The following is a 15,507-nucleotide window of genomic DNA, read 5'->3' as shown; positions in this document are numbered from 1 at the left end:
TGCATTGGGCTGAAGATGGTGTTCAACAGTGAGGATAGTTTCTCCAAAGCCCTTTAATGAATTCTTCTGTTGCTGCACTTGGTCAAGCAGGCCTCCTTATGAGCTTATCCATCATCTTCCTCTCAGCAGTGGAAAAACTGCTGCTCCAGAAAACTGCTGTACCCCACTTTAGTCATTTTGTGTAAACAGCAGCACATCTAAAGGCACTTTAAAGAGATAATTCAACTAGAATATAAAGACAGCTTGGTGAAGTTTCTTATCCAAGGAAGCCCAGCCATTGACTTTGTAGCAATTCCTCATTAAAGATGGCGGTTGCCATCAGAGACACCTCCTGCACCCCACAGAAGGTCTCCATCTTCTCAGCAGATAGAGTTTTCCTCCATCCTTCCTGCAAAGAGCATCCTTGCTGTTACCCCAGTCCAGTTTATGGTTGAGGTGAAGCCAGCAGCACTAAGACTAATCCACTGTCTCAGTGCCACCTCCATAGATGTTATTGTTACTGTAAGGGGTCTGCAGCTCAGGAAATACACCAGAATGACTTAACATTGTCAGAAGGACAACTGATGAAAATAAGGTGTCATTTAAATAAAATGGCTAGAAAAGAAAACACCATTAAATTAAAATTTCAGGAAATTTTATCATGTTTTTTAATAAATACTCCAATACCAAGAGAAATAAACAGACGCTAAATGTGAAATATGATCGTGATCATAGCTGCTCACTTTGGAAAAAAGCCGAAACAAACATTTTTATTATTTTTAATAACTAAAACACTCTTTTGCTTTGTCAGTAGAGCAATAAACATGTTATGTTGTCATGTTGAAGATGAAATGTAGCTCACCTAATATGCAAAAGAGGCACATGTGAACATTTTTAGTTTTATGATTTTTTCCAAAAGAATTTATTTCATTCAATTCAAAAATACATAATTAACCACAAAGGGAAACTAGTTTTAGTAAGATAGTATTTTTATTGAAAAATATCTTCAAAAGCAAGCCCAGTCGATGGGAAAGGAAGGAAGGAAAAAAAACACTTCAGTGTTTTTGCTCTGAATCTGAAAAACAACTTCATACATCCAGGGGCGGATTTAGCAAATTTGGGGCCCTGGGCAAAGACAGGCAGGGGGCCCCTCTGAATTGAGAAGACAACACATAAAACAGCCCCATTCTACAGATAGAGAAATGTTAATAGAATAGACATCCATTATCTGTTCTAGGTTGTGTCCCTCTCTTCTTGTCCCTTTTCTTCTTGTTTTCCTCTCTATGTTTTGTACTCAGCTGACTTTTCATGCTGTCTCTAAAGGAATGAAAGATTTTTTCCAAGCACTAAGCTCACTTAGCTGATTGCTCCTTCCTGTGTTTCCAAAAAGGCCAAAGTAAATAACCCAGTCCTTCTTTTCACTGTAGACAAGCCATGATCTGCTTCTCTGTTCTCCATTTTTCATCTGGATGAAATAATAGCTGCATGAATCATGACAGCAGACAAGATAGAGGAGAGCAGGAGGCGGGGTTACCAATCTACTCGCTCTGGAGAGCAGAGTTCGCTGCTTTTAGATGTTGTCTCCAAAGTCTCCAGTAGCAGGAAAAAGTCTCTAGATTTGGCGCTAGGAGCTTTTTAGAAATCAAAGTGCTAGAGGGGTCTGAAAAGTGGCTAAATATAGCGACTAAAGCGCTAAATTGGCAACACTGCTCTTTGCATGGTTTGTTTTCAAATGGTTTGCTGCTGTCTGTTTGGACCTTTCTGAACATGTGCAGCAAATGGACTGATCCAATATGGTGGACACTGAAGGGGGGGCTGAGACACTTAATATTATCAGCGTTCTGATGGCATTTTAGCCAAAGGATTTTTATCAAAAACATAATTAATGTGCACAAATAAGGAATAGTTGTATTAACCATACATGTAAACAGAGTTTTATGGGGCCCCCAGGAACTTGGGGCCCTAGGCAACTGCCTAGTATTGCCTAATGGTAAATCCCCCCTGGATATATCATGGGCACCTTGTGTTAGTATCATCAGCCCTTCACTACCAGCAAACACAAAGTCTTCAATGTATCACAGCGATATTTCAGTTCATGAACATTGACTTTAAAGAACATCAGAAATCTTTGTGCATTAATAAAAGAATCCTGCAGAGCAGCGTGAGTCGGAGCTTGCAATCCGACGAAAGCATCCGTGAGCAGCTCTCAAAGCTGCAGCCTTCAGTGTGACAGCCTGAAGATGGAAACCCTCAGGTGTGTAATTCAACAGTGGAGCCCCCCCCCTTCTGCTTCCACATACGAACAGCTGATGAAATATTGGCATGCTTCTCTCCGTCACTATTTTTCCTTCAGATACACTTGATTTAAAATGCATGAACTTCCCCCCTCATACGTGGCTTCCATGGACTGTATATGAAGCCGCTTCCAGCTGTTCCGTGGAGCTATCAGCAGTTTGTCAGTGAAAACAGTCTGAGAGCTATGAGAGTTCTGAATAGGAAACAATTCAACCTGAATACGCCTTTGTTTGAGATGAAGGGCATCGCCGTCGCCGTCTGGGACTATTAAGCCCACTTTCTGAAACAGTAGAGCCGTGTGTATAAGGACGACTAAAATAGAAAAGCCCCTATTCCAGTTTAGTCTCAGGGGGGAGAAAGTGGGGTGTGATGTGGTGGTTATCAATCTCCATGCTGTTCATTGGGACTTAATTACTGTCTGTCCTGCAGTTTTCAGTGTTTTGAAGTTCAAACTGAGCCTCTCTGTCTTTCTCTCTCCGCTGTTTGTGTTTGTTTCTCATCAGCTGCGATTGTCTCCAGCGAGCAGAACCCCGTCATCATCATAGCCGTGGTGGCCGTGGCGGGGACCATCATCCTGGTGTTCATGGTGTTCGGCTTCATCATCGGGAGAAGGTACGCTCTCGCGGGCCCCATTGACTCTCCGCTCCTGTGAGTCTGCGCTTGTCAATTAGCCTTTCTGTCACTCACAAGCCTCCACCACTGTGGAGCCTTGGCACACGCACACATGTGCACGCGTCATCTCGTGGCATGCCGCGCTAATGGCTTGTGATGCACCATTTTCCACTCCCACCACCGCCCACCGACCTCCAACCAGAGTCTGAAGCTGTTTTTTTGTGGAGCCATTATAAGACGAGCATTCCACAGAGAGAGCTTTGGCCCTGCATTCCTGCATGAGAGCGTGTGGCACGGAGAGGGCATGATGAAGTATGCTGCTGATTTTTTTCCATCATCACAAACCACTCAGTCCATTGTCATTATCCCTCTGCGTGAATAGAATTCCAGCCAAACCTGCTTGTCATTATGAATTCACACAACCCTCCTTGATGTATTTTCGCAGCTCTTTACTTTATTTGAATGTAAAGCTTCAAGTAAAGCACAACAAATGATCCTAAAAACATAAAAAGCATTATCTAAATATGAATTTCAGATTTATCCTACCTTAGACGGTAGGATATTAGGTCACATTGACAACACAGGTTTGTTGTGTGGATTCGGTCTTTCTCAGGGACTCAAGACTTAAAACCTACCGACTGACTATTACACTGGAAAAAAACTAAATCTAGATAAGTCATTTGTTCTTAAAAAACTGCATTTATTCTTAAATAGAGAAGATAAATGAGACATTTTAAAATTGGAACAAGACAATTCACATTTAAAATAAGAAAACACAATGGCATTGTTTTATTTTCAGTGCATATTATCTAATTATCTGATTTTAAGAGTAAAAATACTAATTTCATTGGCAAACTACCTTATTTACCTACTAACATTAAGGGTAAATACACTTCATTGCAGACATTTTACTTATTTATAGACCGTTTTTCCAGTGTAGGTAGGATTTAAGTTGGTTTTTGATGTTGGTACATCCTGATACATCAATCAGATTTGAGACATTCCAACAGCCAAGTCTAACAACATATTCTCATTATCAGTGCGTATGAAATCGTACGAAAAGTTATGCACACTGTTTCGTACGTTTTTGGACGTTTTTCCTCAGAAAACCACATCAGTGCGCATGCGCTGGCAGACAGAGAAAAAAAAGCAGATCCGCAGACGGACGTAAAAATGGGAAAAACAGTGCAATCATCACTTCTTCATGTCTCTAACTACGTTGCTTGCTGTTTTATATCCTAGGGTTAGGGTCAGGGTTAGGGCTAATTGTAATTTATATTCTAGATTCGTGAATGGTGCGTCAGATGCGCATACGACGAAAAAAACGTCCAAAACGTACGAAATTACGGTGCATAACTTTTCGTACAATTTCACACGCACTCATAATGAGAATAGGTTGAGTCTATGGTTGATATTTTTTAATATATTTTATTTATACTGCTTATATGTTTTTAATGCATAAACAAATCAAGCTTAATTTTAGGACAATGTCTGTTTATGTAAGTTCACATGGGCTTCACTGCAAAAACCATCTAGAAATAAGTACAAAATTTCTTAAAATAAGTGCATTTACCCTTAATTTTAGTAGGTAAATGAGACGATTTGCCAATGGAATGAGTATTTCTACTCCTAAAATAAGACAATTAGATAATATTAACTTGAAATAAGACAAAGCAATTGTTTTTTTCTTATTTTAAATGTAAATTGTCTTGTTCCATTGGCAAGGTGTCTCACTTATCTCCTCAATTCAAGACAAAATTCACTCAATTTTAGCAAAAATAACTCATACAAATTTCCATTTTTTGCTGTGTTCAAAGACTTAGATTTAGAGTGTAAGTCTTTGAAGCCAGTGTGAACTCATGTGAATCTGTGTCATTCTGTAAGGTTACCCACTTCCTGAAGTGTCAACCAGGCCAAATGTAACCTCAGCCTTGTTTTCAGCTTAATGGCGGTGTTTTTATTGTCAAACACCACATTGCAAAAAGTTGAAATCTAAATAAGTGCATTTTTTCTTTTATTGAGGAAGCAAGGGAGACATTTTGCCAATGGAACAAGACAATTTTACATTTAAGATAAGAAAAAACATTGTTATTGTCTTATTTGAGGTGCATATTATCTAATTATCAGAGTAAAAACACTGATTCCATTGGCAAACCATCTTATTCACCTGCTCAAATTAAGGATAAAAATTACACGTACAAATGTTTTTATCCTGAGACCGAAACAGGGTCCCAATATTTGTACGCATAAACCCAAATTTCCATCACACTATAACACTTTATTATATCTATATAGTTTTTGCAGTGTGCTCCCCAACCTGACTCAGTGTAAAAACCATCTAGAAATAAGTCAACATTTCTTCAATTAAGTGTATTAACCCTTAAATTGAGTCGGTAAATGAGTATTTTTATTCTTACAATAAGATAATTAGGTAAAATGCACTAAATTGCAAAACAATTAAATGTAAATAAGTCATTTTTTTCTTAAAATGAGTTTTTTTCCCTTGAAATGAGGAGAAAAGTGCCAATGGAACAAGACAATTTTACATTTGAAATATGAAAAAACAACTGCATTGTCTTATTTCAAGTACATGTTATCTAATTATCTTATTTTAAGAGTAAAATACTCATTCCATTTGCAAACTATCTAATTTACCCATTCAGATTAAGTGTAAATATGCTTAATTTAAGACATTTTTACTTATTTCTAGATAGTTTTTCTAGTGTTGAAATAGCACAATACAAATGCATTTTCTTATTTTTTTCTCATGTAAATTGTCTTGTTCCAAATGTATTTACTTCAAGAAAAAAACGATTTTTTTCCAGCGTTGCACCAGACAGTAGAAACATCAGTGACGTCTTTCAGGGGGTCATGGTTTCTTTGGCCTGGATGCTTTATATATTTTTTTATTTTGATGCAATAAAACATGAGCTTGGGTGCGGACTTTCAGTACCTTTCAGAAAGCAATAGAGGATCTGCTAAAGCGTCGTTTCCAGTCCATGTGCTGTGTGATATGTGACATTATTAACAAGCTGAGCTACTTTGCCTGAGCCAGGCTGTTGGCTTTGCTGCTCCTACAGCTCAGCTGGGTGTCTTAACAGATTTGTCTTACAAAGCATTAGTTGAGGAATTAAAATTCTTGCAATTTAGGATATTAATTTCTCCCTGTTGATTCTGCCATTCTCTTTTTCTCCCCCCCTCCCTTACGCAGGCACTGCGGGTACAGCAAAGCCGATCAGGAGGGGGATGAGGAGCTCTACTTTCAGTGTGAGTGCTTTTGTTCTTCTGCCCAAAATACACAAATGTATGTTTGGTTTGCATAGACACATGCTGCTCCAGACTAAGCAGGAAGAATGCATTAAAACTCATTAGCACCCCCCAGCATGGCTATTATCCCAGCTCGTTTCATTTGAGGCACAGCCAGGATCTATCAGGCTAGCTTCTGCTGCTGATTGGCTCGACTCGGTGCCGGAGATGAAGATGTCGGAAACCGCAAACCCAAGTGTGTGTCACCCGCCGGTGAGGGAGTGAAAGGTTGGCCTGGATGTGAAGGAAGGTTCTTCAAAAATATAAGTCTGCCGGTTTTTAGAGAGTCTCAGAGTTTTGTGGTCTGCGCATAGTTTTCTAACTGATGCGCCACCCCTAATGATGCCCCCGGAGATGCAGTTGCAGACAGCTTCTCCAAGTGGAGCCATAATGATCCGCGCTGTTGGCTAACTGCTGATTTAGAAACAGAGGGTCAGGGGTGTCACTAAGCGTAAAGCCCATGCTGCTGAAGCCCAGGCTGGCCGCTGTTAAGTATCTGACAAATGTGGCTCAGTATCTTCAAAGTCCCACCTGCTTCCAAAAAAAAAAAAAAGAGGTGAGAAAACAGAAACAAAGCTTGTGTGGATGGCGTTTAATGGAAGCATCTGGCGAGCGGTTCTGGGTGACGAGTGGCTGTCAGGGCGACAGAAGCCAGATCCAACGCCTAGACCCAATTTGTCTGCCATGTACGAGTGAGGAAGTTGTGATAAGACGTGTACTATCAGATCCACTGACATCTTGGATGGACGGAGCAATTATGGGAGCAAGTGGAGGGAAATCTCAGCTGCCAGCGTCCTCTCCCTGGAGCACAATGGATTTGTTGTGTTTACACTAGTCAGTTTCCACCGTTCAACTTCCACGTCTCTCTGACTGCTCTTTTGGAGATTTCTCAGCTCACTTTACTTTATTATAGAAGTGCTTTAATGTTAAACTCATTGGCTTTCAGGTGGCTATGTTGAATTTAAAGCACATCAGCCCAAATGCAGTTTATAACACATGAAATTGTAATTCTCTTGTTTTCTTTGCAGCATGACTTTATTGTGAAACCTTTTTTTTAGCCTAATTCATAAGAAACAAAATTTCAAATATGATTTCTTGTCACTTCTGGAGCGTGTAATCTTTATTTTTTTTTATTTTAACATAGAGAACAAGAAAGAAGGTCTGATTTTTCTAGCTTAATAACAACCAATAAGGTTTGCAATGGAAAATGTCTCTGGGATATTGAAGCAGGAAGTCCTTCATACTCAGGATTCTTCTTCTTCTAACATAAAGGACCCTGACAGGAAGCCTCCATACCTGCTTTAACATATTCATTGGTGTTTTAGAATAATACCTTTTCTCACATAGAAGTCATTGGGTCATATGTGACTTTGTGAAGAATCACCCATCTATTTTACTGCCTCTCTTAATCCTACTTAAGATTGGGGGGGGTCTAGCCAAGGCTAACCTTGAAGTCTGTATTTAAAAGGAAGGACGCATCATTAGTTCATTCAGAGCGCTCCCCCTACTGCTGCTCTGTCCTAACTTCTTCATTTGTATTTAAAAATGCGTCTTTCCTGCATCTGAATATGCAGGAAACTATAACTATTCAGTTAGTTTTCCTCTGCAGCTGTTAGCTGAACATTTAGAGGTTGTTAAAAACTTTGGCTAAACTGTGCAGCTTAACAGATCATCATATGGAGTTTTTTTTTTTTTTTTTTTATAATTGAATACTGAGCATCTGTAACGTAAGTTGGGGCAGCCTTTCCTGGAATCAGATGCATGGGGCAGGGATGCTCTTTTTGCCTCCTTCATCTGTTCCTTTTTTTTGTTTTTACTTTGATGTTCCAGATTTAGAAGAAAAATCTTTATCTTCAACTAAATATATGCTACAAAAATATAAATGCATTGAATATAAAGTAGAGTTTTATAGATATATCATGAACTGATGATGCAACCTTCTCAGAGCACAAGCGCACTGCTCTAATCACTAGGCCAACATTCCTCAGTGACCCTAAGCGCAGCAGCAGATCCTGATGATTGTGCACTGAAATCCCAAATGTGCTGCTAAAGTTAAATATGTTTGTGAAAAAGTCATGTAAAAAGACTCATTCTAAGCTTTTTATATGTACACCAGTTTGGAACAAGCAGTTAGTGTCTTAAGGGGAAATAACCTTTTTCAAACAACATCAGGTTGGGTTTTTTGTGTGGCATTGTTATCTGAAATGGTCATTTAGAATCTACAATTTCTCTTAACTTAGATTATCTTCAGGGGCGGATTTACCATTAGGCAATACTAGGCAGTTACCCTGGGCGCCAAGTTCCTGGGGGCTCCATGAAACTCCTACATGTATAGTTTATTCCTTATTTGTGCACAATAATTATGTTTTTGATAAAAATCCTTTTCACCCCTCTTCAGTGTCCACCATATTGGATCAGTCCATTTGCTGCACATGTTCAGAAAGGTCCAAACAGACAGCAAACTATTTAAAAACAAGCGATGCAAAGAGCAGTGTTGCTAACTTAGCGCTTTAGTCGCTATATTTAGCCACTTTTCAGACCCCTCTACACTGGAAAAAATCAAAATCTAGATAAGTCATTTTTTCTTAAAATAAGTGCATTTATTCTTGAATTGAGGAGGAAAACGAGACATTTTGCCAATGGAACAAGACAATTTAGATTTAAAATAAGAAAACACAATTGCATTGTCTTATTCCAAGTGCATATTATCTAATTATCTTATTTTAAGGGTAAAAATACTAATTCCATTGGCAAATTATCAAATTTACCTATTCAAATCAAGGGTAAATACACTTAATTTAGGTGATTTTTACCTATTTCTAGATCATTTTTGCAGTGTAGCACTTTGATTTCTAAAAAAGCGCCACATCTAGAGACTTTATTCTGCTACTGGAGAATTTGGAGACAAAATTGGAAAGAAGAGAGGGACAAAACCTAGAACAAATAATGTTCTATTAACAAGTATAATGGATCTTTTTTATGGCCCCCCTGGCTGTCTTTGCCTAGGACCCCAAATGTCCTAAATCCGCCCCTGATTATCTTTGTCTAATAAATTTGGGTTGATGATCTGAAACTTGTAAGAGTGAAAAAAAAGACCAGAAAACTGCAGCTCTGTAAAACATTAAAGAGAAGCAAAGTAAACAAAGGAAAATACATTTCAGAACTTATTTTAAGTCTTAGAATATGAGAGATTGTAATAAATGGCCCTCCCCGCTCACTCAATCCTCTGAATGTTAAAGTATTTGAGTGTTGCAGAGGTTGAACAGCAACCGGCTGCCTGATAAGAAACCAAAGCCACAGGTTAGCTCAATCTTTGCCTCCCACTTAGTGCAGAGGTTTCAGGAGCGTAAAGTCCGTTTGACACCAGCAGCTGATGGTTCAGCTGCTCCCTCTGAATCCCCGGCCTCCGTAATCGTTTGCCTGTCAAGTGCCTGCCGCTGCGCAGTGTGCATATTTAATCATAACAGTAATCCTCTTACCTTTCTACAGTTAAATTTCCAGGCACCAAAACCTACATTGACCCCGAAACCTACGAGGACCCAAACAGGGCTGTCCATCAATTTGCCAAGGAGTTGGATGCCTCCTGCATAAAAATCGAGCGTGTTATTGGAGCAGGTGAGCCCATCCTCAGCTCCTCCTGTTTAGCTGCTACCTTCTCTCATACATCATGCTGACAGGCAAATATTTACACCTTGAATAGGGGACACAGCTTCATGCATCTTATATTGATAGAGCAATTGCAAGGAGGGGAAAAAAGTTCATTGCAATTAATGTGTGGTCTGCATCTGGCAGAGGGAGTCACGGAGATAACCGCAGGTGAAAAATTGCTGCCACATGGGTTTTAGCGAGGCGGTCAATGACAGTATCTATGCATCTCTAGCATGTCTTATTATAGGTCTTGGTTACACTCCCCCGGGTGGAACAAGGTGTCGTGCAGCAATTTGTATTCCAGCACTACACAGCTGCTTTATCTCAAAATACACTAATAAATTTGTCATTGTGAAGCGAATGAGGTTTTTCTCTCCTTTTTAAACCTACACTCGTGACTGATTTCAACCCTCGCAGGAGAGTTCGGGGAGGTGTGCAGCGGTCGACTGAAGCTGCCTGGGAAGCGGGACGTGTCGGTCGCCATAAAGACGCTGAAAGTGGGCTACACCGAGAAGCAGAGGCGGGATTTCCTGTGCGAGGCCAGCATCATGGGACAGTTTGATCATCCCAACGTGGTCCACCTGGAGGGGGTGGTGACCAGAGGTGGGAATCGCTGCTTTAGCCTTCATGTGAACACAGAACAAAATGTAGGAATGACAATTTGGTGGATTTAAAGTCATAGGGAAATCATATTTTAATGTCAAATCATTCTGGCTTAAACATGTCTATAAATATACTCTTTATCAGACATTGATACTATCCCAAAATTTAGAAAATCTATATTTAAAATAAATCCCGTCTTAAAATCTGTTTTTTCTTCGTTATCTTATTCAGGCCAGTTAGTTCTACGTCAGCCTGAACACCTAAATTCAGCCAATCATATATCAACGGTCATCTGTCAATCACATTTTTTCGGTCATAGCATCTTGATTCATATATAGCAGCCAATATACGCAATGATTCAAATAAGAAATAAGAATAATTTATTTTCCTATTAAGTTCATTGAAAAATAATATCTACATAAGTATTTTTTTCTTAAAATAAGTGCATTTATTCTTGGATTGAGGAGGAAAACAAGACATTTTGCTAATGGAACAATACGTAAACATTTCTTAAATTAAGTGTGTTTACCCTTAATTAGAGCAGGTAAATGAGATATTTGCCAATTGAATGAGAATGTTTAGCCTTAGAATAAAATAATTAGATAAAATGCACTTGAATAAAGACAATAGATTTTTTTTTCTTATTTTAAATGTAAGTTGTCTCATTCCATTTGAAAAGAGTCTGACTTACCTCCCAGAATTTAAGACAAAATGTATTTATTAAAAAAAAAAAGGACTTATTTAGATTTCAATTTTTGCAGTGTGTTTATATATGATGTTGCTTTATTGCTTTATTACATACCACATTTTTTTTCTCAGTTAATTTTATGTCTTATTGCTCATTAAGCCAAAAGGTTAATATATGTATAAACATGCTGAAAAAATCTAAATAAGTAATTTTTTCTTAAAATAAATGCATTTAGTCTTGAATAAAGGAGGAAAGTGAGACATTTTGCCAATGGAACAAGACAATTTACATTAAAAATAAGAAAATACAATTGCATTGTCTTATTTTAAGTGAATATTATCTAATTATCTTATTTTAAGAGTAAAAATACTAATTCCACAGGAAAACTATCTAAATTAAGTACTCAGATTAAGGGTAAATACTTTTACTTTTTACTTATTTCTAGATCGCTTTTCTAGTGTGCTAGCACTAAGATGCTAACTGGTTAGCAAGATGCTTCCAACAAACCAGCCACAATCAAACTTGCTTATGAACCTTCCGCTACAACAATCCCGCCCCCTTGATAAACAACTAATCACATTCACTTTATTCGCTCGTGTAAAGTCGTGCACCACTGGGAAATGCAACGTCAGAACAGGGACTTCCCTATAAATTTAAGTGAAAATCAGGCTGTAAATGCATGTAAACAAGAAGTAGACAGAAAACAAACAGAGAAGAGAAGCTGATTAAAGATTCCATTAAAACCCAAACTGGATCACCAGCTGATGAAAAAGCCACAGCCTTAAAATGTCAAAATCTGCACATTAATATGGCTTTTCTGCCTGTAGAGGAGTCTTAGTGTGGTGCCCCCCTGATAGTAGAGGGAAGCAGACTTCCTGTGTACACGGCAGGATTGTAAAGATGCAGCAGCAGGATGCAGAGATATTTTACATTTCCTAAAGATCTTGGAGGAAAACAGGACAAAAAGCAAATTCTTTTGACCTCAAAAAATGTTGTTTGTGTTGGACTGTTTGTGAAGACACAAATTAAGGCCTTTACTGGTGCAGCCTGGCAACCGCTAACCATGAGACGGCATGTATGAGAGAGCGCTTCAAAAAAAGCTGCTCTTCAAAGGCCAGAATCTTGTTTATTTGGGGCTTGTGTATGGGAGCACCGAATATGGGAGATTAAAGGGTGGAAGATGTTTTATTTACTCACTGAGAAAAATCCCTGGTCCTGATGGCCTCAAATGTGACGAGGAGATCTCACCATGGATTTCAGCATTTTTTCAGCACCAAAGGAGCTTCAGGTTAAACGGCGTGGGCCTCCAGCCTCCATCTGGCAATGAGGGGGACGCCCCTCCTAACAGAGGGTCCTCGTCTTTCTACAGAAGCCTGTTCTATCTGATAAAGGAGGAACGGAGCGCTTTGGGATCTTCCTGCATATTCTAAAGATCTAAACCGAGTGGAAATACAGAAGATGGGAAAGAAGGTTCCCACAACTAAACATCCAGATCCCTAATAAAGTCGTAATCGCTCAGCTTCAGGAAACCTCTCCGTATTAAGATTTAACTCTTTATAGGGTGCTCAGTGAAACACTACAAAAAAAATAAAATCTAAATTTGAAGCCAACACTGCAAAAATGATCTAAAAATAAGTAAAAATAAGTTAAATTAAGTGCATTTACCCTTAATTTGTGTAGGTAAATAAGATGATCTGCTAATGGAATGAGTATTTTTACTCTTAAAATAAGATAATTGGATAAAATGCACTTGAAATAAGACTATGTAATTATTTTCTCTTATTTTAAGTTTAAATCATCTTGTTCCATTGGCAAAGTGTCTCCATTACCTCTTAATTTCAAGAAAAATGTACTTATTTTAAGAAAAAATCACTTATTTAATTTAAAAGTTTTGCAGTAAATAGCGTAATTGGAATCCAAGACAAGACATTATTACCTTTGTAATATTAAAAAAAATAAAATATGGACATTTTGATGATAAGAATGAATGTAAATGTAATAACAAGAAACATCACTTGCCCGAATATATTAAGAAAAATAACAAATCTGCTTCTAATAAATTTCTGAAAAACACACTGAGAGGGAAAGAGACAAAGTTTATTTGGTCCAACATAACTTTAGAGGCATTCATGCTGATACTGGCACTTACATTATTTAGTTTATAAACCTAAAAAGAGTTGTTAACTCTGCTTATTAACATTTTAACTTTTCAATGAGCTTTTTACCATTTTTCTTGACTTAACCTTTTTTTCCAACTTCTTTTACAGCAGTTAATCTATCATTCTAGAGCTCATCTAAATGGTCAAATGCCAAAATAAGATGAACAGCCATGTAGCAGGATCTTTGCTGAATGGCTGGATATAGATCTAGTGCTTCTAGACCTCACTCAGGAAGGGGTGGACTCCTTCTGTAAAGGGTATGCAAGGGATCAAAGACACTAACCTGCCCTATAAAGGGTTAAAGAATCATGAATCAAGATGAACAGAAGGCCTTCTAAACATTGAGTCCTTTTTTAACACCCACAGTTTTGTTTATTTGGTGCTTTTTATTTTAAAGCTCCTATATCCTGGCTAATTAAGCCTTCTAAAGTCAACTGTAGGCATTTATATGATGAAATAGTGCCTTTAAGAGTTAAATATGACCTGTTATGTTACAATCTAGAAGAAAGACACCTAGAGCTGCTGCAGCATCTTATTGAGCCTTTTTTGCATTAAACATTAGCCAAAGAATCCACTCGGTCACCTTTCAGTAGAAATGCTGGAGGTCTGACTCACATCACCATCACAGGAGGGGGAGGAGGATTCATGAGGATTACTCTGACATGCATAAACCAGCTAAATACCATTTTACACAGGATTCATATGAAGGAATAGCATTATAACACAGTTAAAAGCTCATAAAAGGGAGTTTTTTCATGATATAATAAAAAAAAAGTTGTAGTTTTTTTTATTAAAGTGCTGAGTCATATATTTTGATCAGGAGTGTACATCTGGTTAAATAAGCTGCTCTCTTTTAAACATTTTCTCATTTAGAGACTAATAAAAGGAACAGATGGGAACCTCTAATTAAAAGCAAATGAAACATAACTATAAATAACTTGGAATCAGTTCTGGTTCAGCCATTGTTTTGTGAGGTATTAAGAAAGCCAAATTCAAATTAGATATCCATTAATCATCTGCTCTTTGTTTTGTGCTTTTCTCCATCTTTCCTTTCAGGAAAACCGGTGATGATTGTCATCGAGTACATGGAGAACGGCTCATTAGATGCTTTCCTCAGGGTTAGTATCACCTCCCAAGTTGCTGCAGCATCTTTTCCAACTTTTCTCTACACTTCTCCTGGTGTCCCAGTGAGCAGGGAGTCTGCAGCGGGGAGTCTGTGTGCTCTGCATGAATATCATAAATCTTCTAACTAAAGCTGGTGCAGCCTTGCAACCTAAATACCCCCCCTCCCCCACTGGTCAGTGAAGATGGCTGACCTGTCTGTGTTTTTCCATGCAGAAACACGACGGTCAGTTCACAGTCATCCAGTTGGTGGGGATGCTGCGGGGCATTGCAGCAGGAATGAGATATCTGGCTGATATGGGCTACGTCCACCGAGACCTGGCTGCGCGGAACATCCTCGTCAACAGCAATCTCGTATGTAAAGTCTCAGACTTCGGCCTGTCAAGGGTGATAGAGGACGATCCCGAGGCTGTCTACACAACAACTGTGAGTCAATTAAATAGCTTGTTCTCTCCTACCAAGAGCCTTGTCTGAATTCTCTAATCAAGTTGCTGCTGGTGCATGAAAATGGAGCAGAATAAGATGAGCGTGTCCAGGTAGTCTCAGGCAGTAAAGCCAACTTTCATTTAGGAGCTCTACCAACAGGCTTTGCTTCTACGTTTCATTCGTTTAGTTTAGCAGTCAGGAAATGTTTAATTAGGATGCTGTTTTTTAAATGTTGGTAATTCAATGAGCATAAATGTCGAGACATGAAAACATGAAAGGCAAATGGAAGACACTTTTCAACCTCTGCTAACCAACTCCCTGAACCGTTCCTTAAAAAAGTCTCCCAAAGGGTTTTAATTTGTTTCATTTCATATTTACTTTCTGTCATAAAACTCTAAATTATTTGCACCTTACAGAAGTATTCATACACTTTGAACTTTAAAGGAAAATTCCGGTCGGTTTTTAACACTTTTAGCCCATTTTCTGTAGTGTCCAGGATGAAATCGAATGATCGACACCAACATTTTGACAATTGGTCCTTTCTCTGCTTTTTGGCTCATGTAGAATCCCCCCCTGGCTGCTTCAGAATGGCTTGCATAGTGCATGTCAGATAATGTCCTTAAAACAACCTTAAATGTTCTTTTTTTAAAATATGCTACTCACCGGGTC

General features: G+C 38.5%; 1 protein-coding gene across 4 annotated transcripts in view; it reads left to right on the top strand.

Annotated features, from left to right (window-relative positions):
* The window catches only part of epha7 (EPH receptor A7), a 162,918-nt gene that overhangs the window by 121,821 nt on the left and 25,590 nt on the right, over positions 1 to 15,507 (top strand). The window contains exons 8-13 of one of the 4 annotated variants that reach the window (XM_015372951.1): positions 2,778 to 2,886; positions 6,098 to 6,153; positions 9,694 to 9,807; positions 10,258 to 10,443; positions 14,347 to 14,408; positions 14,629 to 14,838. In XM_015372951.1, the coding sequence (XP_015228437.1) occupies positions 2,778 to 2,886; positions 6,098 to 6,153; positions 9,694 to 9,807; positions 10,258 to 10,443; positions 14,347 to 14,408; positions 14,629 to 14,838 (737 nt within the window). Of the gene's footprint in view, positions 1 to 2,777; positions 2,923 to 6,097; positions 6,154 to 9,681; positions 9,808 to 10,257; positions 10,444 to 14,346; positions 14,409 to 14,628; positions 14,839 to 15,507 lie in introns of all 4 variants that reach the window. The other 3 variants (XM_015372950.1, XM_015372949.1, XM_015372948.1) reach the window with 3 other exon arrangements.

This window comes from Cyprinodon variegatus, unplaced genomic scaffold (assembly GCF_000732505.1).
Source record: "Cyprinodon variegatus isolate N-32 unplaced genomic scaffold, C_variegatus-1.0 Scaffold78, whole genome shotgun sequence".
Classification (NCBI taxonomy): domain Eukaryota; kingdom Metazoa; phylum Chordata; class Actinopteri; order Cyprinodontiformes; family Cyprinodontidae; genus Cyprinodon; species Cyprinodon variegatus.
Note: the sequence above shows the minus strand (reverse complement) of the source record. Positions and strands in the feature narration are given on the sequence as shown.